The 26,876-nt window shown below is 39.5% G+C and overlaps 1 protein-coding gene across 9 annotated transcripts in view; it reads left to right on the forward strand.

Moving 5' to 3' along the window:
• The window catches only part of FAM53A (family with sequence similarity 53 member A), a 70,786-nt gene extending 46,342 nt beyond the window's left edge, over positions 1–24,444 (forward strand). For 8 of the 9 annotated variants that reach the window (XM_051798613.1, XM_051798607.1, XM_051798614.1 and 5 more), the window contains one exon: positions 23,245–24,444. In XM_051798613.1, the coding sequence (XP_051654573.1) occupies positions 23,245–23,571 (327 nt within the window). In that variant the 3' untranslated portion in view covers positions 23,572–24,444. The remainder of the gene's footprint in view (positions 1–23,244) is intronic. The other variant, XM_051798616.1, reaches the window with a different exon arrangement.
• Positions 24,445–26,876: the final 2,432 nt, after the last annotated feature.

Consider the following 26,876-nt stretch of genomic DNA (forward strand, 5'->3'; position numbering starts at 1 on the left):
TATCCAGCATCTGTGTTCTCATGTGAACTCCCTCAACATCTCCCTGCCCACTATTTGCTCCCGGTCACCACTGTTGTAACAAAAAGGACCATTCCACTACCCAAACTGGCTCAAATGGGATCTTCTTGACTGAAACGGGATCAGCACTTACTGAAGCAGCACTTGTTATGGCTTGTACTTGTATTTTTCTAGTGAGTCTGTTTCTGCAGACTGTGGTTCTGAGAGTTTAATGTTACTGTGTTAAATTGTAATCCACTTAGCATGGTTCTGGCTTTTTCTGTCTTAGTACATATTGTGAAAAATATGAAGACCTCTGAGGAGCCATGAGACAAGTCTCACAAGTAGGGTGTGTGGCACAGTCAGCAGGTAGATGATGGTGACAAAAAGGGTAAAAACTGCCCAAGAGGTCTATTCCCAAGCAGAATTTAGGGCTATTTCTTTTCTTCCTTTACCACTGTCAGCAGTTTGATAGTCTGGAAGTTAGTGCCTTAAAGCTATGGGTTAAAAAAAGCATGCTATTGTACTTCAGGAGGGGGTGCCAGCATTGGAGGGGGAAGGAGGGAATGTCCTCTGCAACCTTTTTAGTGTATGCTCTAGGTCTATGAATAGCTCTCAATGCCTGTCTCTTCCAATTATTATTTCCCTGAGCAGCACTGTTTGTAAGGTTGATGTTCTTGAGATGGCCTTTGGTTTCAAATATCTTTTTAGGCATAAATGCTGGTTTTTTTCTTCAGGTGTGAGTCTGTTGATACATGCTGGATCTTCTACTTTGGGAGTTTCTCATGCACCTGTGAAATAACTTCAGTTCAGACTCTTGTTCTAAATAGTGACGAAACCAGCTGCCAGTCATACAAAACAAAAATCAATATCCTGCTGCGTTCATTGCAACTAATAGTGGCAATGTGAGGTGTTTTTCTGTCCTGCAGTAACTTGTGGGAGTAGCGGGAACTGTGACCTAAATAGGAAAGAGATCCAGACTAGTGCTACAACATATTGTCTGCAGAGTGTAACAAGTGACAGGTTTGGGACACTTTGAATTTCTTCTCTGTTTATCTAAAAAAAAAAAACCCAACCAAACCCAATGCAACCTTTTTTTTTTGCTTTGATATCTTACAGGAGGTATGGCAAGCAGTACTGCTTGGCTGCTTTAGCTGCTGTCATACTGGGGTGTTTTTGTTGTTTTTTCTTTCCTTCTGTAGTGGTGAAGTCCTTCCTTTGTTGTGAAATGGACTGAATCGTTCTTTCTATGGGGGATCATTTGATTTATAGTCATTCAGGGTGAGGGTCAAGTCCAGTTTTGTAATGATCATATAGTTTGAAATGCATATTAGTAGTCTTACCTTTGGGTTACAGCAGAAATAACTTGGTCCTTGAAGTTCATGCTTGGAAACTGTAAACCAAGGGATTACAGAGAAGGAAATGAAGAGGAGGGGCAGGATGTTGAAACGCATTTTCAGTGAACAGTCGTATTTGTAATAACCTCTAATCTGTAAGAACAAACCTCAGTGGAACTGTTAGTGAACTATGAGCACTGCTGTTAACTCCCTCTGCATTTAAGCTCCTTCCCCTTCCACATGTCAATTCCAGATCAGTCATATTTCAGTTCCTTAATGTGACTCATACCTACTTTGATTTTTTTTTTCTCCATCTGAAAAGGCTTTGTGTACACAGAGTAAGGCTGCTTTCACCCTTCACTGACCAGCTTGTGGTCAAAATATTTTTTGTGTGATCTATTTAAATATGTTCTGAGATTTTTGACAAGTTTGTTCTTGTGCAACGCTCCCCACCCTACTAGTTTCTATTCCTCAACCTTCTTGGTTAGACTTAAATACTGTAGAAACATCAATTTCCAAGAAGTGATAGCTGTCAGATGTATAGCCAAGCTGAAGTCTCTTGTTAAAAGAGATTGCATAGGTTCCCAGGCTTCAATCTACTGCAGAAGGCAAATGAATAAAACAGAATTAATGTGTTTTGGTTTCTGTTAAGATTAATATGTGAGCACCAGTTAATGTGGGTTTTAATTGGAACTGGATTTTATTATTCATTCCCAAAATGGTTGGTTTATGTCAGAAAACTGCCGTGAAGAATAAGGTTGTGAGTGATTTCTTAAACTTATTCAGGCTGATTATATCACTTGTCCAAATTGTGTGTTCTCTGGAGCTGGTTCTTTAGCTCTTCCTTCCAGTTGACCCCTCTACAGTGTGCACATTTAGAGAAAGGTATTGCTGACTGTCCTTTTCCCTATGCTAAATAAACCAGCTGAACCTTTCCTACCTCCAACTCTTTTCTTAATACACTACATTATTTTTTTCTCTTTGCTTTTATTCTCTCTCCTTTTATGGCTGTATTGTGTTGGTGACTGCAGTCACTTGTTTTTCTTGTCCTGCTCTGACCCTTCCAACTGATGAGTTCCTCGTGATGCAGTTTGATAGTGTGACCTTGTGCTTTTCTATAAATGTGCCCATGATATCATTTCAATCAAGTTCATGAATATTCCAGCCTTCCCTTATGTGGCTCATGCCACTCAGCCTCAACTAGTGAAGTGTGTTAATATCATGTACTCTTTTGGGCATATTTTCCCTTCCTTTTCACCAGTTCTCAGATGCATTGCCTGTAGATGGCCAGCTCCATCTTTGTGCAGTTGTTTTGTATTGATTAGGTCTCTTCTCTATATGAGGGTCTCAATATTGATGCACTGAGTCTGGCAGAACTCAAAAATGATGGTGTGGCTGGAGGTAGATAGCATCAGAGCTGGGATCAGGTTTGTGTGCCACACTTGAAGTAGACATGCCAGTGCTGTTAAGTACATGAAACTAGAAGAGATATAGTTCTGAGAAAATGTTTGATCACGATGATCACTGGGTGGATGTTCAGGAGACTATTTAAGAAACAATTATTCTCTTCTGGACTTGTTTTTCTGCATTCTTCATTGGAGTGAGGACTCGAGGTTCAGCGCTTAGTTTATTTTTTGTAGACAGTGCAAGTTCGTTGCTATGAGGGCTTTTAATGCAGACTATATCTTGACTTTTTGTGCCAAGCCACTATGTCATAGTGTGGTTTTAAATAACTAACCCTTTTCCTTTTGGGATAAGGAGTAACTTCCAAGACTAGTTGTGTCATGCTGCTGTTATTGGCCCCCTTGGACTGGAGTCTGGTCACTCAGCCGCCTTGCCTATCTCAGTTATGGGAGTCTTTTAACTTGGTTTGATTATGTCAATAAGGGTAAGTAGAGTATGTTAGGAGTTGCAATTAATTGCTGTGCTAAGTGAGGTGTGTGAACTCTCCAGCTCTAAGGAGATGAAGGTGTGCCAGGGCTGAGGTTTTTCTCTGGAACTATAGTCTGGTTTAGGGCTGTTTCTTTGGACAGTAAAAATGGGCATGTGAAAGAGAACCAAACTAGTAATTCAGATACAGTTCAGAGGATCTTTAAAACTTTCTCAAGTCTCCACCCAAGAAACTTCCTGTGAGATCAGTACACACAGGAAGAAGATAAGGAGGTACCAGGTTTAAGCTGGATTAATGCAGAAAACTCATCTTTTGTGGGGTTTCTGATGTTCAGAAAGACTTTTTGAATTCAGTGTGGTATATATACATATTAGAGAAAATAACTTGCTTCAAACTTGTATCCATAAGAATACTTTTAGTATGATGACTACTGGGGATTTTGGGTGAAGGAATAAAATTGGCTTATAGCAAATGCAGCTGCAATCCTGAGATGAAATGAGCTTTTGTCGTAAAAATTACAAGGGTGAAGACTTGTGTATATGTGTAGAGGGGGATTTCTGTTTTGAAATGGGAATGATTTAAGTTTGCAAAAAGCAAGAGGAATCTTCCCTATTTTAGAAGAGTTATCTGGGAATTGACAGTGTCAAGAAGCCTCTCCAATCTGGGGACTTAATTGTGGAAGGGAGAGAAGAGCAGGAAGGACACCCAGTGCTGGTGGGCAGTACGTTGGTTTGGATGTTGACTGTTTCTGGAATCCGTGTGGGAATTTACCAGGATTCAGTGATCAGATGAATGAGTTTTTTACTGTGCGTTTTGAAGCAAAGGATTAAAGAACTTTTTGTTAAATGAAAAAAGTTGTCTATGGCAGAAATTAATATGGCCACTTTCAGGAAAACCTGTTTAAAGAAAATGAGGAGTAAATGAGACTAAAGTTCTTTCAGATCTTAGTAGTTTCTTCATATCTAGATGTTCGGAGTTGTCCACTTTTCTGTGCAAGCAGAGACCAAAAGAAATAATTGTTTTAACATGCTTTTCTTTAGGTCTTGGAGTCTCTGGTTTTCTTAGTTCTTGAATAATTTTCTAATCTGAGTCATTTTTACGTATGTGTAGCAGAAGGAGCTGGTTTCAAATTTGCTCTTCAGTGATCAAGATTGAAAGTGTCAGTTTGGAGCGAAAAATACTGTTTGTATTTGGGCAACCCAGGATGAAGTTAAGACTTGTTGTTTTGATACCAGGAGGTGTCGAAGTCTCTTTTCCTTGGCGACTCACTGTTGTCATGGTTATAGCTTCTCTGCACTGTTCCCCGTGTTGGAGATCCCACCATAGATTTTTGAGATTCCTTTGCCATGTGAACACATCTGCAGTGTTGTGTATCTGACTTTAAGGAAAATACTTTGATCAGGCATCACCTGTCTGGTTTAAATATGCAATTAAATAGTTCAAGTAAATATTAGCATTAGCTAGCAAATAAGGTGGTACCTTGGAGATTAGGTCTGTTGTAATAATGAAGTGATGGAGAACAAAATGCAGCTCCTGAACAGGAGTTCTTAACTCTGAAGTGCAGTAGAAGGTAGTCAGAGATGAAATACAATTTATAGTACAAGTCATCAACAGGATAAGTAATAGATAGGTCTCTCTGTGTTAAACTTAATTTTGCTGTCAAAGCATGTGTCTTGCTGACAGTGTGTTTTTGATAAACCTGTAATGGCTAAACTGGTACTTTGGCTTTTTAACAGTAAAACTGCAAAAAATGTGAAGAGCTTGTCTCAGCTGCAGCACCCTGTGTGAAGCAGAAGCCCTGGTGGCTTTCCATTTATTGTTTGGGGTTTTTTTTTTTAAGTTGCAATACTGATATGACACACTTTATCCACCTATTTAGCCTTTTGTAGGAGTCTTGAACTTGCAGTAATTAAAAAAATGAACTTGGTTCATTCAGAGCTCTGTGAAATGACTGTTCCATTGATCTAAATGTTTGCTTAATAGTACTTTGATTTTTTTAACTGTCTTCATATAGCTCTGAGAAAATAGCAAATGTATCCTCATTTCTTAAGTGGAACTGTTCCTGCTTGCTCTCACTGTGTGCTGAGCAGCCAGCACAGGGGTTCTGTGTGCTGATAACTCCATTATTTATGTGGCAACCTTGTAAACTTCAACCAAGTGACTAAGCACTCAAGTGCTCAAATGATACAAAAAATGATAAACTGATGTAAACTAAAACATAATTTCAACAACTATTTTAAGTGTAACTAAAACATTTTGGAGCTAATCTTGGCAGTTTTTTTTTTTTTTTTGGTGCAAAAATCCTGTCTTCTGGTCATTATAAAGAAGGATCACAGGGGAAGCAAAAATGCAGAATGCTTTGGAAACTGGGATAGGAGAGAGGATTTAACTTTTTTGCAACTGTTTGAATAAACTTCGTTGTTCAACCTTGGAGCATTGCTTCCAGCTGCATGAAAGTCAGTGAACTCATCTGAACTGAATTTGTGTTTAATTGAATTCTGCTTAATTAATGCAAGGTATACAGGATGATTTGACAATGGATATCTTTAGATTGTCAAACATGTTTCTCCTGTAGTAGGGAAGCACCCTCTGGTTTTAGTTTGAACACAGCATAAACATTCTTTGACATGAATTGCCAAAGGAAGCCTGGAATTTAAGAATTTTATTCCCCCCCCCCCCCCCATCAGACTGCTGGTTTGTCAACTTGTTATTTTGAGTGGATAAGTTGTAGCAAGGCCCCAAGTATGTATGAGTGAGTTGAGGCTTGTCTATGTAGCACAGTTATCAAGTGAGAAGGGTGTGAGCTTTGTAGGACAGTGACTATTGTAGAACAGCTAAATGCAGGCACTTTTGTCTTAGTGCCTCTTTCCAGTTCTTTCTCTGTAAGTGCAAGCCTTTAATTATGTCTGTTTTCCTCTAAAAAGGGAGAAGGGGGATGTTTTGGCATCTTGGGGTTTGCAAAAATGGGGACCTCATGTTTAACTTTGAGTATTTGCCTTTTCAGTACCAGGACCACTGGCATCACTATACACTCTGCCTTGATCAGAAATATCAAAGTGTTGAAATTTTACGTGCAGAATTTTTTGTATGTAACTATATATAAGTGTAAAATGAGGTAGCTTTTATTTCCTTTTTGAAAGGACATAATGCTTCAGTGCAGTAGGAAGAGAACACACTGTGCACATTGGTGTAAGGGGGATGAGGAATGGTAGATTTCACACTTGGGTAGACACTCAAGTTGCATCAGAACCTGGCTCAGTGTGTCCCTTCTGGATGCACTAGTGCTTCACTGGGGTCACTGGTGCCTGGGTGGGTCTTGAGCCTCTTCTCCTTCCACCTTGTCCTTACCCAGGAGGGATGCATGTAGCAGGAGGCTGCAATACCACACTTAGTAACATTTCTGTCCTCCTGCTAAAGAAACTCCCTTCCCTCAGCCTAGCCTGAACAGTAAAAGTAGAAGTCACATAGCCCATGTGGTCCCTTTTCTCATGCAAGAGGTAGACAAGTTTGTCACAACTCAGAAATTCCATTTATGATTGCTTGGGCCACCAATTACACTTATAGGTTTTATAAATGCAGAATTTAACAGAGCCTTTAAGGCCAGGGGTTGAGCAATTTAAGCCCTGCAAAGGTACTGTCCTTCTGTGATGGAGTTTTGCAGATTCCAGGTGTTGTTAGGCCAGGCTGTTGATAGTGTGTGAGGCTTTTTTCTTCATCTAATAACATTTTAACTCTCAGCTTTCAGTTCTATGTTGATCAGTGTGTGCTTTGCCTGCCTTCTAGGCTAATGAACATTAACAGTAAGGAGCAGGAGAACTTGGTGGTCTTTGCAGCATTCAGACAAGAATACTGTGGTATAAATTGCTCAGTAGGAGTAAAAATTTTCTGAACTTCAGCTAATGCTGGGCAACCTTATTTCAGCTAGTTTATAACTTGTCCTTTTTAAAATATAAATGTTATAAGGGTATTTAGACTGCAATTGTAGGTTAAAATAAATGATATGAAGTAGTGTTGTGATGTACAAGTAACATGAAAGATCTTAAATAGGATCTTAAAATGCATGTGACAGGTGCTTGTGGCTTAACTGTCATGTCCTATTTTGTAGAGCTTCAAGGTTACTTTAACTGCTGTAGTGTGTGCTTAGAGTGGCAGAAATCAGATGTACTTGAAGCACAGTCAACACAGAGCCTCTGTGAAATTCTTCCTTAGTGCACAATAATAAAACTGATCCAGAGGCCGAGACTCCTGATGTGCTCTAAATCCTTAAAATGTAAACATAGTGTGTTGGTTTTCCCCTTCTCTCTTTTCAGCTTTTAAATTGTTTACTTTTGCATAATAGCTTGCCTTGCAGGGGTTTTTTTGAGAATGTTATTCATCATACTTGTTTTAAGGATACTTACCCAAATCAAAATATGGACTTCAGTGTTACCAGGTGATGGTATGCTCCTGAAGTGCTCCATGCACAGTGACCATTGTGTTTAACATTTAATGTTATTTGGATCAGGTAGCCCTTGTAACTTGAGCATGCATTACTATAGAACCAAAAATTCCTTTAAGTTGAATTTCCAAAGCTTGTTAAAATTGCATGTCCCAGAGCAAAAAGCTTGCTTTTAAAAATTTTGTAAAACTCTCATAGTTGGCACAATAAGGTGTGTTCTCAGGGCATGCAAGTGTGCAGTTGGGCTGGTAAATGACTCTTAAGCATGTTAAATTGAAGTACGTGGTCAGGTGAGTAGGAATGTAATAATGTAAAATGAAGAGAAATACTTAACTTTGCAGTGTTTAATTTCCAGACTCACCTCAGATTTGTAACTAAAGAATATATATGCTCTATGTTGAAAAATACTATTTTCTGCTATTCATGTTCTAAAATAACTGAATTCCTCCTGATGTTCCTTCTCCTAGGGAGAGGACATACCTCCTAGAAAGTTCAAATAACCATATGAAGAAGTAAGAATTTTCTCTCCTCTCTGGTACTGAGCCTAAGCTACTTCAACTGTAGAAAGCATAGGTCCTTAGTAGTGATAAATGATCTTAAGTGGCTTCAGTATACTGGAAAGAACTTAATTGATTCCCATCTTTTGAGCAGCTGTTGCATTCTTCATTGAGATCCAAACTGTCTGGTTGGTACCTTATCTCGTGGAAAAAAACTTGTTCTAAATTCAGGTTACCTTACCTCTTTTCTGTGGTGGTTGAGCTCTGCAGGAGGTGTCCTTTCCCTGGAAGAGTGGACAGCAGAAAGAATTCAGTTTTAAGGTAAAAATGAGCTCTTCAAGTCAACAGGGCACCTGGATGTCAAGGGTAATGTTTTTGCTGCATCTTGCAGTGATACAGTCTGATACAAAACCAATTTGATTAAACTTTAGGATACATTTAAGTCTAGTGTGTTGTTCTTCACTGTTTAATGAAGGTAGGAGGAATCCTTTTGTGAATGCATACTTGCAATACCTGAAGTATGCATCTACTTCTTAAATCTTGTCAGCTAAATACTTGCATCCTCACTTTTAGCTTGAGTAAAGTATAATACAGACTCGTTCAAATGGCCTCCAGACATTTGTAGTGGACGTAAGCCAGCATGTGCTTGTGAAAATACAGCAGTTGTAGAAAATGGTGAACTATTGGAAATGGCCAAGGAAATCTGTGTACATGTCATAATAAAATCCTTCTGTTAGGAGCACGGGTGATACCACTCCAAATCAGAGGAATCAACACTGAGTAAGTTAATGTAAGTGTTCATGTAGGCTAGTATCACTGTGTTTATTCTAACTAGCATCAGGAGACAGGGATTTGTTTGTGGCTGCTTAAAGAGCACATATACAATTTATATATATATTTATATAAAGAGTTTTCTGTACCTTGTTCCCTGTGCTCTGCTTCTGGAGACTGGAGGCCTTGCCATGGAAACACGTTTCTGAATAATGATCATCATGAGGACTGAAGTAATACTGCTCAAAGTGCTAAGTAGTGGTAACAACCTTATTGAGGTTAAACAAATACTTCTGTTGTATGACCCTTTTCTTTTAAAGTCACATTCTTTGTTCAAACTACCCCGATGCTTTTGGAGCATTAATTTTAAAATTGGAGGTTCAGGATAAACTCAGACTTCACTTATTAGCTACTTAACTAGGATAAATTGCAAATCTCCTAGTGGTTCCTGATTTTTGCCAATATATGATTTGGTACAGTTAGAAACAGTTGTAGATCACTTTTAACACAGGCTTGCTATGTAAGAATACTGACTGAGAAGGTTTCAGTGTTGAAGTTGTGGATCACAATTGCTTAGACCCCTTTTAGACTCTGGGCTGGAGGAGAGAGATCTCTGAAAGGATTAGGATATAAATGGAGCTTGTACAGACTCTTCTGACTTGCCACAGTTCCTTTCACTGGCACCCAGCCATCTCTCAAATGGGTATAGACTTGAGAGTTAATCACAAAGTCCTTTCTTTGTGATCACTGATTTTTGAGGACAGATAACTGTTGTTTTTTCATGGCCATCTGGTGTGTAAGAGAAGGGTGGATGGGCAAGCCTTATCCTGGCTCTTTTTGCCATCTTCTCCAGTCAGTTGTTTTCTGAGACTGTAATTCATCTGTCCCCATAGTCCTGTCTTAATGCATAATCATAGTAAGTATGCATATGTGCTAGCTAATAAAGTGGCAGCTTTACAAAAGGAGTCAGGTAGGTTACACCTTCCAAATCTACATGAAAGTGCATGGCTATGTGCAAGACTGATACTACGTGCAGACAAGTGAGATGCTTGCCTACAGGAAAGTTGGATGCTTTGGTACAAGGCTTGCAACAAACCACATTTTTGAAGACTTCCAGATCCTGTGATTATGTTCCTGGTTAATCACCAGTATTAGTTTGTTCTCATGTTGTAATGTATTTTCAGGTTATGCAACAGCCTTAGGGAATTGAAGTACAAGTTGTAAGCTTAGTTTTTACTCTTAAACATACTTGGCAGTAACTCCTAAATTTATTGCGACAGTTACTGTATATGTTGGCTTTTGTCCATGTGCTTTATGTGGCCACTGAAAGTACTGCAGACCGATTCTCTCCTTTGAACAGCTTTTATTCAACCCTCAGTTGAGTCAAGATTGTCCTTTGAAAGGTGTCCTGTCAAAGCAGCACAGGTTTGGAGCTTTTTTTTTTTCCCTTGAGAGGGACAGACCACTTGGCACATCAGTTGGGAGCAGGTCCTGAGCTTTGGGCAGATGGGGTGCAATGATTGCTGCTGGGACGTGTGGAGATGGTTCTCACCAGGAGCAGACTTTGAGCATCCTGGCTCTGATCCTGGGAATGGCCTGGCTCTGTACCATGCTGCCAAGGAGCCCTTCCATCTACCTGGCAGTTTGTTGTACTTGCTGTTAGAAGTGCTGTTCCCTCTTTCCTCCACCAAAAGAAGTGGTGAGCTGGAAGGAAACATCCTGAGGACTGCTGGATGGGCATCACTGTTGTATTTCCTTCACAGTCTGAAATTATTGTTGCATAATACCAGTGCCAAATGAATGTTACATTAATCAATAATATAGATTGCTTGATAGTTTCAAAGCCCTCAGGACTCTGTTAGAACCCATTCTAATGGCTGTATGTTTGTCTGTTGTGTATTTGCAGAATTTAACTTTGATCTATGTGCTACATGCTGGGATTTATTTTGGTTTTTTTGCTGCATGCAGTCTACTTCCCAGGAATGCTTGACTTGTGCTGCAAGGTCTAGTAAACCAGTTTGCAACCCTTATTGCTGCTGCCCTTTGCAACGAGTAAGAACTCCACAAGCTCATATTTTGGATGAATTTCCTGCCTTGCTCAAAGTAAAATTTCTTAATCTGACACAGTTAACAGTAAAGCTTTTGAATATTTGTGCTACTATTTTGGGTAAAAAGGAAACTTCTGTGAGCCAGGAGGATAAGATGAATATATTGCTGCTATCAAGTGTGTTTCTGAGAACTTAATCAGCATGCAAGTATCCAAAGCCTTGCTTCCCTTGGAGTTCAAGGAACTGGCAACCCCTTCACTCAGTCCCTCTTGTCACGCTGCAGAGGCCACCAGTGTTGTGTCACATACTAAAAGCAGAATATTAATGCAAGCTTGAAGAGGTAATTTGAGGTTTGGGGGAGCTTTTGAGTGGGTGGCAGCTGCAGCTTGAAACTCCTCATCTCTGAGGCAAGGTGCCTGCAGCAGCTGCTTATGATTTGTGTCTCCCCCTCTTAACAGCAGCCTGGCCTGGCAGAATGTACTGGTGACAAAATATCTATGGGTTTAATGAGGGTGAAACTTGGCAACTATGGCCCAGAAAAGCACTGCCAGGAGTGTGAACACTTTTCAGATGGCTTCATGCAGTTAATGATCACTTGTTTCTTTCCAGATAGTAACCTCCTTTGTGTGAAGCACATTGCCCCTCGTGTTAAAAAAATCTGCTCAGTTCTGTGAAGACAACATATAGTGTTACATCAGCCCAAGACTGTCCTTAGTCAGCAGGTTTGATTTCCAGAACGTGATTAGGAGGATTGCTGCACAATAAATATTCCGTGTGATCCTAATCTTGTGCTTCAGTTTAGGCTCTGTGCATTCTTTTAAATGGGCAAGGAAGAGGGAACTGGGTAAAAGTATGCTCTTGCCTAAGCAAGGGAACAAACTAGAAAAACAGATGGTGCTAAAAATAATTTATTACTAGGGTCTAAATATGGCTCTGTGATTTTCCCCCCCCCCGCCTTATAAATAATGCAGCTATAAATCCTGCTAGGTATCAATAAGTATTGAATTAACTCCAAACTGCTGAGTGTTACGGAACCCTTTTGGCAGCTTTCCAAGCTTGGTGTTGCCCTTCATTCATAGGATCAACATTTAATTCCTTAACAGGGGAAACCTGAAGAATTCATCCTCTTTGAATGGAAACATAGATGCAGGGAGCTTGAATGAGTAGCCACAGGCAAAGGCATCCCACTGCAATGGAAGGGGAGCCGTGCTTGATGAGTTCCTGCTAGGTCGCAGCCAGGATGAATCTCCTCCTTTCTTTCCTGCAATGCATGAACAATCAAAGGCTCCTTTTTTATCTATTGTTGCCATGGAGGGCGTCCATTTAAAGTTCAAATTCCAGCAGGCTTGGGAAGAAGGAAAGGAGGTAGGAGTAGGCCGGGCTGGGAGATGATGGGCAAGCATCAAAAGTGAGCTGAAGACAAGCCAGCACTTTGTCCTGTGACAGGACAGACCAGGCTGGGGGTACTTGGTTTTGAATGGATGCCTGGAAGTTTTTTGGGCTGGTGAATGGAACACTGCTGAGGTGGCAGGCGCAGGGAGCATCTGGCGTTTTGCTTTCTTTGCGTCGGCAGAGCGGAGCACAATGTGAAATCAGGCCCGAAAGGGCATTTAATGAAGTGAGCCCTTGTGCTTGGAGGTTCCCTGTGCTCTGACAGCAAGGCAGTGTAAGCCTTGAGGAGAGTGAAGGAAAAGAAATCTCATTAGGGATGGAGGTTCCCCCCCCTCTTTTGTAAATGGATTCTGTAACAAATGTCTTGCAGATACCCAGAGCTTTCCAGAGCTGTTCAGCACTGTTCCTTTGCCATACCTGGAGTTGACTTTGTATGTCTGCTGTACTTTTCTGTAAGCAATGTGCTAATAAGAGGAGGAGGCAGCTTAATATCTGCTGCAGAGTTGCTTTTCCTTTCTGGCAAGTTCCTGTATGTACAATAAGTATTCATTGCTGAAAGAGCTAATGAGTACCAGACCAGCTGCATTTGACATTATGAGAAAAGAAAGGGGCCATCTATGGACTTATAAGCCAGTTTTCAGCCAGCTGTGGATATTTTCTATTTTAATTATTACTTATCCTGTCAGAAAATTGGATTATGCTAAAATTATTGGTGATGTTGTTTGCAATACAATACAATATTGAGTTAAGAGCTATGGTTCAGTGTTATATATAGGGTACTTACAGTTAACATGCCTAAGCTGCACCAGAGGGTTTAAAGAGAGGTGAGAGCACTTTTCTCGGGTTTTACCATCTGGGTTTTGGCAGGTGGCAGGAGATTAAGTTATTTTTTTTTTCCCCTGCTCTAAGTTGTAAGAGATGGTGGCTAGCAGAAGTGTTGAGTAGTGTTTCATCATTGATATGGGAACTTTTTCCAGATTGCTTGGCAAAAAAGGAAATCCCAATGTAATCTTTTAAAATATATTAGAAAAATGAGTTATACCTGTTTGAATTTAACTCAGGGTAATTTTGGGAGAGTGTGCTTTAAATATTTGCTATTCTTGTAATAACATGCTAATAAAATTAATAGATTAAGGCATTTTTATGGCACCTGAATGCAACGACTCTTAACTCTGAAATTAGACTTTGGTCTTCCATACTCTGAATATTGTCTGTTGTGAAAGTTCCCTTGCTTTTTGACAGTCACTTTCTGACTTGATGCATCTTTTCTAAAAGAGACCTAAACCGAACTGATTCACCAAAGGCTTTTCTCTGCAGAGAGGTTTATTAAAAAACCACTTTGAAAAGTCCTAAGTTTAACTGTCACTTTGTCTTTTGTTAGTCTTGCATTACATACATCAGTTCCTGCTGCATGTAAATACTGGTGCATAAGTGGGATAAAGGCAGAATATGTGTCTCAAGCCTGTGAAAATGAACCGATTGGAATTTCTCTACATCACTTAGTGATGTCAATTCTTCCATTAGAATGGGAAATATTGACTTGTTTACATACTTTTTCAAGTATATACAAACTGAAGAGAAATTTGTCTTCATTTTGGTTTGTTGTTGGGGTTTTTTTTTAAGTTGCTGTTAGATGCAACTTTTAGTTGAGTCCAGTCAATAAGGAGGTAAGTGATCTGGGAGGGCATGGTTCAGTGTTAAGGTGAGTTGCAGATAATCAAATATCTCATCCATTCCTATACTTGGAAGTACTCAATTCTTTATATGCTGACGATGACACGTGCTTTGCAATAAAACTTAGGTATTACCAGAACTGGAATTTTGAATAAATGAGACTTCTGACGAGTTTCCAGATTTCAGTTTTCATTATTGCAGTAACCATATGACTAAAACTCAAAAGGCTTTGATGGTATGCTAGGAGGCTTGCAAGCTGGGGTAGCATAAACAAATCAGAGTTTAAAACAAAGTATATGTAATAGTTGAATATACAGCCTTTTAAACGTTGCAACTTTTTTGGGCAAACTCTGATTTTATTATAAAATAGATGAAAACCAAAGCCATACAGTGAGAAGTTGGGCTCAGTTTTAGTGTTACCTCAGTGTGTGTTTTAGGCATTTGAAGGTTGACTGTCTTACACATGACTTGTGTATACTTCTCTTCTGATTTGGTACAATGTGCAACTGAAGGATAAAGGACCACATATATGGTTTCCTGACTTTTTTAAAAAAACATACTGAGCATCAACTGCTGACACATTGTCAGCTTTGGTATTTGATCCAATAAACCAACTTGTCTGAATTGTATTTATCAAACAGAAACTTTAGCACAAGTTGACTTGGTATTAAAAATATGCAGCAGTCTTGCCCCTTGATGTCAGGAACATCTCCCAAGCCCCGTCGTTTCAGAAATGTTCAGAATGGTCCAAAATCAAGTACCAAGCTAGAAAAATGCAGTAGCATGCACTGTACACCCTCAGTCTCCAAAACTGATTCTGTTCTTTCTAAGCAAATGTGTTGTGCAACTTGTCCCTGGAAATAATTAGTGGCAAGGGTCCACCTGCAGTTTGAATTAAATGCTCCTGGAAGAATTTACTGTTAAATTGTGAGATTTGCATTGAGTTGAGCAAGAGATCTGTAACAGCACTGGTGTTTTGTCTGTGTGTGTGTACAACCCGTGCGTGCCTGTGTGCACTTGTATAACAAGATCTTAAGGCTTTGTTTTGGACAAGCATTTCTGCAGTGGAAAATTGGTCTGAAGAAGGGAGGAACTGTTCCCAAGCTGATGAGGTTGTTTCCCTTTCTCTCCCATCCCCCTTCCCTGGCAGAAGGGAACTTTATGGCCCAATTATAGAATCCCTTAAAATGCTAGTTATGATGGAGTTCCAGCATAACCCAATAATATAGGTGAGGCTGACATCTGTCAGTAACTAATGAGGGCAGCCTTAGAATCAGGATTTGGAGTTTACTTCTCTAATTTCTCCTAAATTTGACCCATCATATCAACTTAATAATATTGGACCTGAGGATAAAATAACCAAACATGCAAGAATTTTAAGAGAAGTTGGTTACATGGATGCATTCTAACAGTCTGTGCATATGTGATTCAGTTATGAAAGTAATTGTTTGCAGCTCATAGCAAAGTCATGAAGGAATGAGACCTTGGCTAAACTGCTCAGGAATAGAAGTTCTCTATAAAAATAGATGACACATAAATGGCAGGAAATGAAGCCAATATGGTCATGTTTTGAAGCCATAAGGGTCAAATCCTGTCCTGTGTTACTCTGGTGCATAATCAGTCAACTTAAACCCTGTTACTTGAGAACAGAGTTTGGCATGTTAAAGCAAACTTTGAAATGTCACTGATTATTGGGAATTTTGTGGAAACACAGCTACAGCTTTTTCTCTTCTTGTTTAAATGTATCTAGTTAGAAATTGAGAAACCTAGTAAAACTCCTGGGGTTGGAGGTAACTTCTTTGTTTGTTATTTCAGAGCTGATTGTTAATTCCTCTGTCAGAAGAATAATACATCAGAAGGCTTTGACTACCCGGGGTGGTCTTTGTTTTTGGATCCTGAATGCTGAACACTGGGAGATGGTACTGCAAGTACTGCAAGCAGTCATAGTCTTGTTAAGCAGTTTTCTTGCACTGCTCCTTTTGAGCATATGTTTATGTGCAGGGATGTGTGTGCAGCTCATGCTAACGATGCGTGCGTGCTTTCTTATTTCCCAGTTTAAAATGCAGAAAACTACATATATCTTTCATCTGCATGAATTAGGTATGATTTAAATTAAGTCTTTAAAAGATAATTTTGTCATATTACTAAGAGGGTAATATGCATTTTGAGTTGTTTCTTGCTTCCAGAGCCTGTGTTCGTTTTCTGAAAGGAAAGGTAATAGTTCTTGAGTCGGAAAAGAGGAAACAACTCTGGCAAAACATGAATCACTTTTGTTGGGGAGAGCATGTGCTTACATTGTTTCCCTCTGTGTCCTTCTACTACAAAACCAGATGTTTGTCATCCCTGTATGCACACAAACGGTGCAGCTGTTTGTTCATCACACCATTGCTCATTAGTGCTGTTGGCTGATTGGGTTTGCCAGACTGAAGCCTCTCGAGCTTGTGCAGCTCAAGCACAGTAGAGGCCCAATTCCACATTGTCCAGCCCTTCAGTCTGTCCATAAAGTGGATAAATTCACTATCCATATTAGAGATGTGCATAGGGCCTAATAGGAAGTAGGAAAATATCTAGACAAAGGTGTGCAAAGACAGTTTGTTTCCCTTAAGGCAGAGAAATTTCTTTGGTGCTGCAGAGACCCCAGACTGCAGCTGCTGCTGAAGCAAGAACAGAGCAAGAACCATGTCCCAGACCACTCTTCTTGCTCTTTCAGTGCCCTTTTGAGTCCTTTTTTCTGTGGTCCTTTCTTGTGGAAAGCTCTGTATTAATGCATCAGTGCGTTTGAGATGAACACTGCTGCTCTTATCTAGTAATTGTCTTGTTTGGCTTAATCTTCCTTCTCCCTGGCCCAAGTCTTGCACTGTTATTATGCAGCTGAACAAAGCGCTGTCACTGTGTTCCACTTTGACACTGTATTGATTAGGAGCCCCTTCAGGAGAGTTAAATCCACTGTGTGAGCCTCCTCTGTTTTAGTTAATGGCATAATTCATAGCATCTGTAGGTATTTGTGCTGGACTTGGTACTAAGAATAGCTGAAACGTTTTTCTGCTTAATTACATGCAGGTGAAATAGGTAGGCCCTGATGTTTGTAGAGTGTAATTCCACATTCTTACAATAAAAGCTTGCATGATTTATACTTGCTCAAACAGGGAAGGTAAAAGGTTGCAGTTCACAAATCCGCTGAATTAGAAAATCTGAGAGACCATCATCTTAATTAAAAATTCAATATTGTAAACTTTTTAAAATGCAGTTTAATGTTGGTCTGGATTTTATAAAAGGAGAAAATTGCTGTATATGTTCACCCTCTTCATGTTAGTGTTAGTGTTGAATCATATTGTTGACTGCATTACATTAAGTACTGTATTAACTCAGCCTCCAATTTATCTTTAAAAGCAAACAAAAGTTAACCCCTGTGATGAATGGTCCTGGATTTTAGAAACTGCTAAACCCCAGCACCTGAGTTTCCCCACACTAAACTGCCCCTATCAAAATTTAATTTACAAAGGAATAAATACAAAATGTCAGTAGTGGTTTGGCTGCTTAATTTCAGTTCCAACACTTTTAGACTGACAGACTTTTCTTTAATCTGCCTAAATTCCTTAGTTTATTTTACTTGACGTTGGAACTTCATTGAGTGCATGTGCACTGCAAGCACATAAAGAGGTGAGCTGATAGTTCTGAGGGGCTGAGTATGTTCTCAGTTGTTTAGAAGATCTTTGCAAAAACCACTGAAAGGAAAAGATATTTAGCTTGGGTAATTTAATATCATATGTGGAGTGCCTACCACGTGTAAGTTTTATGTCTGAGTTTGGGGCAAGGAGGAAAGAGGCATTCCAGTTGAACTTAATCCATGGTGGTTGTAATTCCTGATGTATTTGGGATCCGCCTCTGACTTTGCACGTGGCTGTTTGGAATTTGATGTGATAGCAATGATGTTAGCTGGGTCCTAGAAGTTTCCTAGCTAAATGAGTAGGCTGCTTTACAGGTCTGAAGACTTCAGTGCATGAACTCCTGAAATCTCCTGACCAGTGCAGGTGGCCATGTGTGGACTGCAGTGGTGCTCAGTCAGAGAACTGGACCTCAAATCCCCCCAAGTCTTTGTGCACTTTGTTTTTCTCACTTACAGACTTTAACTATTCTGGTAGTTTATCTGTTATTCATACAATGAGCGGCCTTGTAAACTCGCATATCTGAGTATAATTAGACAAATTCTGCATTTCACTTAAATACTTCTATTTCATTAAGTCATAGTATTTTTTCAACTAATAGTACTAAATAAAAAGCCAAATTAAATCACAGGTTCTTGCAGCTTATAAACAAAACTTGTAAGAATACTGTGGCAGAATTTAGAATATAAGCATAAATATCTAGGCCAATAAATAGATCAACTTTCATGGTAGACTACGCCAGAAAACTTGCATGCTTAAATCTAGAACAGTCTGGCTAGTGGGAGATGAAAGTCTGTTACATCATGATGTTGTTTAGCATCTGATGTGAAATGAGTTGATGGCAGTTTCCTTCCCTTCCTGGGCACCTACATCTAAAAAATTAAAATAATCTTTGAAGATACAGCAGAGACAAAGCACTGAACAATTTTCATTTCAAGTCGTAACCATATTGCTGTGTGTCAGCTTGTATTGATTTTTAACTGGGTCTTTGGCATTCCAAACAGGATTTACCTTATTTGACTAGAGGAACTGCAGCAGTAATTCTTTCTCTGGGGGAAGGAATGGTTATTGTAGTTCAGTGTCTAATTACGTGGCAGAATGCTGGAGGTTGTTTGCTCGCTCTCATTCATATCCAGTATTCTGTATTTTTTCTTCTTTCCAGCTATAGATGATGAAATAACATTGCATTTTTAATGTATAGAAGTACATTTCAAATTTCCAGGAAAACGAGGGATAACTGCAGAGCGACAAAACGTGAACACCATGTTTGGTTCCCAAATGATTTTGATCAGAGATTCAATTTTGCCCATGAAGGTTTTTCTAGGGATTTGATTGTGTTTCTACATAATACATAAATAGAAATGGTTTTGTTCAGTACTTTTCAAACTCAGTGCAAGAAAAATAATTACTTTTCTTTTGATTTACTTCAAATGCATAGCTTAAAAATGTGCAGTGGTTTTTGACCTGACGTATTTTCTTAGGCACTTGAATTAAAAAAAAAATCTTAATGTATTCCTACACCTTTAATTTCTCATTTGAACAGGGAGAAATTCTTTCCCACTTAACCTTTGATTTTTAACTTCCAGTGCATTAGTAAGCCTCAAGCATATAACATTATGGAGAATACTATGTTGTTTTCCTCCTGTCATCACCCCTTTGTACCCATGAAGCAGTATTTCTTCTCAGCTGCAAGTGTCTTGAAAGCCAAGGTTATCTGGGAACACTGAAGTGTTCACAAAATGCTCAGTGCAATTCAAGACAGAAAAGTCAGAGTCAAATGTTAAGAGATTTACTCTACAGAAGATTAATAGTTTGTTACATCAACACAGCATTTTTATTACTATTTCTCACTTCCTGCATAGTAGAAGATTCCAGGATTAGGGACTGTGATGGGATTTTTTTTTTTTTTAATCTATACAACTTGCTGACATTTCTAATAATTTACAGTAAACACTGTACATATCTCCAGCTTGAGTTGTCACAGGTGAAGATACTAATGTGAGTAATTAGATACATGAAGTGAAAATTCAGTTTACAGGGAGGGACTCTTCACATCTATTTGTGGTCAGATATGATGTCTGGGGATGACTTGTTCAAGGGCAGTTCTCAACACAACTGTCTTTTGTGACAGTTCTTATAATTTGGAGTCCTCCCTTAAGCCTCCCTCTTAGTTTCATTCAATGAAGCCTCCTCAAATAATGAATTTATACCCTGGTTGGACTTTGTTGTTGCTGAGACTTAAGTGTGACCTCTTTGCGGGCAGGTCAGTGCCTGAGACGTGAACGTGTCGTGCTGTTTGTGGTGCTGCTGGTCTGAAGCTTAACTGAGTTGCCATCAGTAAAGGTATTTGGTTTTGAGCCAGTCTGACTAATCTGTAGGACACGTAAGTCAAGGAAGTGAAGCAAGGACCGTGAAGCCCTTGAAGGGAGAAGTGCAGCCCATCTGACTTACTCCATCTCCGACTGGCTGGGTACAGGGAAGCAACAAAAAAAGCCACATATTGCTCCATGCTTGGGCTCTGCCATTTTGTTTTACTCTTGGATTGGATGCTGATACTCCAGGAAATTCCAGGATCTCCCAGTCATGAGGACCATTGCACCATTCACATCTTTTCATGTTCCTGGCAGAGAGACTTTAACAGTGAAGAAATCCTGTGTGTCAGTATATCTTAAAGCAACATCTCCTGTGTTGTGCCATCACAGGCAAAAGTCTAAGGATGGGACAGAAGGCAAGCCAGATAACGAGTCTAATCAGTTTGGTGAACTCCATCTCTTCCTTAAGCCTGTGGACTTGAGGGTGTAGCCCATCCTGTCATGATAATTGGTGCTGAGAATCAGTAGGATGGGCTCAGGGCTTCTGGTGGTTTCAGGCTTCCTCTGCTCCTCACTGTGTGCAGCTGCTGCAGCTGCACCTCCTGAGAGCAGCTGGATCTTCCACCCCCACTCAAACCCGAGGGGTGAACTTGGAGTATGATGGGGATATGGGGGAGAAGCATGAGAACTGCTGCTCCCATTACACACTAGGTTTTCATGCACATAACTGTCTTATTTTTTTTCCCTTTGACTACTGTAGCAAATGCTCTAGTTTTGTTAGTAAAACAAAAACAACCTTTATATTGCTTCTTATATTTGGAAAGTGATGTATTACAGGTTTCTGAAGTGAAGGTTTAGTAAAGAGTACAGACATTAGCTTCCTTTCAGGCTGCTCTGGGCCTTTCTTGTTTGCTTTGTATGGCAAGGGTCTAGAGAGATTTCTTTTATTTCCTTCCCCACCATTGTTTTTGGTACAAAGTTGGGGTTTTTTCTTAATATTCAGACATTTTATCGCCCCACTTCTTTTAAAACTCTGAGGTTCTTTTTTTTTTTTCTTTTTTCCGTCACACAAAAGAATACTTTTAGCTGATTGAGTTCTATCCATTGCCAACTGTGGACTCTTTTGTCTTGCCAGTCCAGCATCCTTTATAAAATGAGGACCATTGAGCGAGTACTCGCAGGCTCCCCACTGAGCACAATTGTGCTTGAAAGGTGTGGTACTGTACCAGTGTAACATGGAAAGCTGCAGTTCAGAGGCCCTGAATGCATTGCAATTTCTACCTTTTGCTTTGTGAAAGGAGCGGGATTGTGCTGCGAGATAATAAATCCACCTATTTTTAGTTTGGTGAGGTTGTGACAAGTGGGTGAACAAAGAACCAGTTGAATGCACTTGCTGTTGTGTTGAAACCGGCTAAAAGTTCCCATTCAAGTGGTTTCAGCACAGTACAGCTAACAGGCAATTTTCCATTTATGTACACAAACCTTCTAGAAAGACAGCTGTGTGGTTGGATTAATTTCTAGCAGTAAATTGAATAAAAGATATTTTGAAGGGGGACTCGGGAATTCCTTTCTGAAACATTGAAAGCAGAATTTTCAAAGCTTTTCTTTATTTGGCCCCTTTCCTTCCCAGTGCCTGCTATAAGATTTAAAGAACTGAAAATATTGTCCCCTGTATGGAGATACACAATAGGATGTGTTCTTTTTAAAAGCAATGAGATAGACTTAAAGTAAAAAATGTCACAGTATATTTTAATTCTAAAAATATACTGGTTTGCTTTATGAGAGAAATTCATACCTCTTAGTCATAGAAAGAAACTCAAATGTTCTTAAATGTTTTTATTTGAATAAGCGATAAATGAGATATATAGAAGTGTTTTGAAAACAGGAATGTATATTATACCAAAACTTCACCATAGTGAGGTTTTCTCTTTTATGCAGTTGTATACAAGCAAGGCTGACTAAATCAAATTTCTTCTGAATTTGTTAAGATTTGTTTAAAAAGTACCCGGAGATACTGGTAAGATGCTTAAGTGGGTGCTGATGTGTTATGGTGAAACGGGAACATTACTCAGTGCTCTGGAAGAGCATCTGGAATACAACATACAAGGAATGTTGCAATGTTCCCTATTTCAAATAAACAAATATAAAATACTTAAGAAATGACAAATTGGGGGAGGAAGCTGGAAATGGGTGTGAAAGTTGGTCTTTTTCCCTGCGGATCTACTTGTAATAAAATGACTGCCGTGTGTGAGACTGGAGTCACTTAACCAGTAAGATACTGAAAATTAGTATAATGTCATTCTCCTGTCTCACACCACCTCTGAAACACCCCTGGCTGTTTCACCTTCCTCTCACTGTGTGCTTGTATGAGGCAGAATTTAGAAGTTTCCCACTTGTTAAAATCTAAGTTCTGCTGCCTGTATATTTCTGTTGGTTCTTAAATGCTGCTTCTGGATTAGTCAAAGTTCCCTTACAGTTACATAAGGAACTTAGGCATTTTATTCTTTTATCTGTGGGGCAGAGGTAGCACATTTACTAGGGGTTTCTTTTCTTCTTTCTTTTGTCTAAATAAAGGCAAGTACCTCTCTGGTTTTTAATATACTTTGAATTTAAAAAGAATTGCTCCAGTTCCTGAGCTCTTGTTCAGACAGTACCCAACTGAAAAGACAAGCTAAGCTGACTCTGGAGCAAGATGTTCCCAGTAAAAGCTTGGGTTCCTTCTGTTTAGAGTTTACCCAAATGTGCCAGTTGCTTTGCCGACTGTGGCTGAGGTGACGCCTAAGGGCTCATTGTCTGCATGAGAAATTAATTGTTGACCAGGCTGCAGTGCAGCTGTCTGACCCAAATGCTGATGTTACCAAATGCTCTGCTCTGGATTTGCCAGAAGCCTAATACAGCGAGCTGGTTGGGTGTGTGCACTTCCTCGTGGTAGTTGACCAAAGTTAGGTTTTGGGATATTTCTGCATAAAAAAAAGGGACTGTTTTTCTCACAAATGGGAAACTACATGGGCAAAATATCTGTGCAAAACCAGACTGTAGTAAGTTAACACTATTCTTCCTTTTTCTTCATGCCTCTCGTTTCCAGGATTACTTTGAACACATGACACTCTTGAGTACATACTCTCAAACCATTCAGGAATTTAAGGAATTTATTCTGCTCCTCCTGTACAGTCGTGGTTAATATATTCATTGCTTCTCTTTTTTCTTTTTTTTTTATTGCAGACTTTAAAAAATTCCAAAAGTCTTTGCTCCCTTGACTATGAAGATGATGATGATGACACACAAATGAAGACAATTGTGTCATCGCCATGTGACTCAAATGATCTTATGAACATCATCACCCCTGGCTCCAGCCCGATGAAAGAACAGCAGCTGGATGAAGTCAGGCATCACGGGTCATGCCAAGGTGGCTTCAAAACGAGGGATTATAAGAAAGCAGCCGCAGTGTGTGAAAGCGACGAGGACACGAGTGATTGTGAGAGCACCGAAGAAGGAATCTTTCCTCTAGACTGTGGGGACCTGGACCTAGAGCAGATTGAAAACAACTGAGGACTCCCAAGTTGTGTGCTAGAATCAGAATTGTTCTAAATTAAAGTGATAGAGGATTACCTTTGCCATGCATAATCCATGTCCCTGAATCTCTGTATTGCCTATCTTGGGCTGTGTTAGAAGAAATGTTTCAGGTGTGGGGGAAAAACGTGAACCATTGTTACCTGTTTAGTCTATTGGTCAATACGTGGATGACAACAAAGTAAAAAAAGTAGGAGGTTAAATGTTATTTTGAACATTAAGGAATAATTTTGATTAAAAATTTCCTAACAGATATTTTGCATTTTTATGGCTTTTACAGTTCTGGAGAAAAAGCATCTCTATTTTGAAACGAATTTTCAGAAGGGCATTCTATAAAACTAAATCTGTCTACAGTGATTCTGGTGCGGGTCTATGTTGCTTTTGTTAAAGAGCTTAATGTGAAAAGTGAATTGCATAATGAAATTGGTAATAAACCTTCAGATAGAACTCTTAAATATCTGGTTGACAACTGGTCCAAAATACTTAACTGCCATCTTTGACAGTGTCTGGTTAAAAAACAACTTCATAACATGTACAAGTGTTTTTTTCATACATTCAGGACTTTTTGATCAAAATATGGTAGTGACCTTAAAGGTTAACATTTTCCATTATTTTACTACTTGAATTGTTTTCTAGCCTGAAGCAATGCTAATTTAGGTGGGCTAAAACTTGCAAGTAGCTGCCCACCTACTTGGTCATTATGTTTTCTGTGGTTCAAAAGAATGTACAACAAGAGCACTTGAACTTTTAGACAGGGACTTTGTAATGATCAATTCCCCAGGAGGTGATCCCTTCAACAATACTAGAAGGAAAATAGTCCTTGAATTAAATAAAATGACATTTTGCTTTGCACTTGTGTCTGCTTATGACTTTTACTAGTGGGAAATGTGTAGTCTGTGGCAGATTCTGTGATGTGGTTCTTATGTGTAGGATTGGGTGGAGTGGAAAGGCAGATTTCTGGTCGTCTGAAACAAAAGTGACATCAGGTTTGTCTGGAGAGATGGGGAACAACTCATGCTGGATCCCAAAAGTGTCTCAGTGATTACATACACTGGAATAATTTCAAATGTAATACTGCATTCATTGCAGACTATTGCAACACACACTTATTTTGTTAGTTCAGCTGCAACAAGGAGTTTCCTCAACAATGGAGAAATGGATCTCGAAATGGTTTTAAATTGTATAAAAAAGGGGAAGCTTAGATTATGGGATTTGAGTGCATTTTGTTAGTTTGCTTAAGTGAGCCAATTCCTACTGTAACTTGTGCCATAAAACCAAAATACAGCAACTTATTTTAGGTCAGCTAATGGAATGTGATTAAAATGAGAAAAAAAATCTTAAAACATGTACCAAAGGCTGTGGCAAGATATGGACAGGATCCAGCCCTGTGATTAGGGCTGCCTTTAATTACTGAACCAGTGTTCATAACTCAAGATCTATACAAAATTTTAAAAGTCAGGGTAGTCAGTAAGATGCTCTAAACTTTTTTCTTACTCTTATAGCTCCTATTGCATATGCAACTGTGAGTGGCAGTGATGTGTGATACTGATATATGTTGTGTAGTAAGATGCAAGAACACTGCAGAGACTTGTTGGGTTCTTGATGTGTTAATGTATATTTTGTGGAAGAAGCGAAGCTGCTCACTGTTGACAAAAATCATTCTCCTTTTTCTAGATGAGTTAATAAAGGAGTTGATTTTGGAGCAAAAATTCAGAAGCTCCTATTAACAGTGTCTCACCCCACAGGTACTTGCTCTGGGTTAGCACAGAGCACACAGATGCACAAAGCACACGTGCACATCCATACAGCTATTTGGAATAACCTTATGTGACAGAGGATCACTATTCTTGGCACTTCCTCAAGAAGCAGCAAGTGAGGTACAGCCAATTCCCCTCTTGGGTACATGGGAAATGTGCAATAGTGTGATGATCACACACTGTGGGCAATGGAACAACCCAGCTCACTTCTGGACTGCAATTACTGGTTGCAGAAGTACTTTCTCATTGTGTATTCTTCTTAATTGAGCAATAGAGGTAAGTAAAATTGAATCAGCTTTAATGCAGGATTGTAGCAGAGGCCAATAGTACAACTGGGATCACTTAAAAACTAATTTACCTATTTGAAAGGACTAGTTAAAAGTGTAATGGCATGGAATGAGAAAGCTAATGTGGCAATCCATTTAGCTCTTCCTCCCCCAAGGAAGGCAAGCTCCTGGAAGAAGTAAAAGAAGAAAACACCTCAGAGGACATGAGTAGAAGGAGGTTGAGATGTGCAGTGTCAGTGAAAAAATAACAAGAGCTGAAGTTATAAATAAGTAGATAGTGATAAAGCAAAGGCAAGAGTAGAGAACCAGCTAATATTTGTTCTAGCTCTGAAATATGGTCTGGCTGTGGTCTCAATGAATTGACTTCTCTAGCCTCAAGGGTAAGGTTCTACACTTACCTTTAGTAGGTGTGCTGTTTTCAGTCAGCACAAAGCCACATTCCTACCCAGATCCTTAGGGTAGGAAGGGGTTTCCCAAGGGAAGGTACAGATACATTTGCTTATGGTTACACAGGACTCAGTCTCCTGCTAAGCCAGCTGTTAAAACTCTAAATAGCCCTTTCATGGAAACACACAAAAGGAATGGGTTTGGATACTGAAGAACAAGTTTCATGACAGTAGGAAGTAGTAATTATCTAGTTTAGACTTGTATTAGTCAGTGACAAGAAAATAAGCAGTTGAGCAGCTGTGCAGTGACACTGGCAAATGAGGAAATCTGCTGGAAGGAATCTGTGCACTTTGTCTGCAGATGCCAGTGTAATCCCCCACAATGACAAAAGGAGTGGTTGGTTAAAATTTCCTTCAGATGGGGCTTTGCATCCCCAGCAAGATCTGAAGTCCTGCTCTAAAAGAAAACAACAGATGATGAGTTTGGTACCTTTGCATTTGCTTATAGGATAGTGTAGTGGCTGTTGGGCAAATACAGAAGGTGGTTTGCAAGAAGGGAAAGCGTGGTTTCAGAGATTGGATTGTGTTTGGAAGCGGGCTGAGCGAGGCTGAAAGCAGCTCTTGCTCTGGGAGTGGTTTCCTTCCACCTTGCACCCAGTGTCAGAACGGAAGGCCATGTTGCACGGGGCTGTGGGAGTTGCTCTGGGTCACTTATCTTTCATTTTTATTACAACCTGGATAACAAAGTAGTATGCACGTTAAATCTGCAGTCAACAGGAAGCTGGACAGATGTGGAAGATAAGATAGCATTAGAATTCAAAATAGTCTTGGCAACTTGCAGAAATGGTTGCAGC

This window comes from Manacus candei, unplaced genomic scaffold (assembly GCF_025592945.1).
Source record: "Manacus candei isolate 608988 ecotype Guabito, Panama unplaced genomic scaffold, ASM2559294v1 h1tg000048l, whole genome shotgun sequence".
In the NCBI taxonomy this organism is placed as follows: Eukaryota; Metazoa; Chordata; class Aves; order Passeriformes; family Pipridae; genus Manacus; species Manacus candei.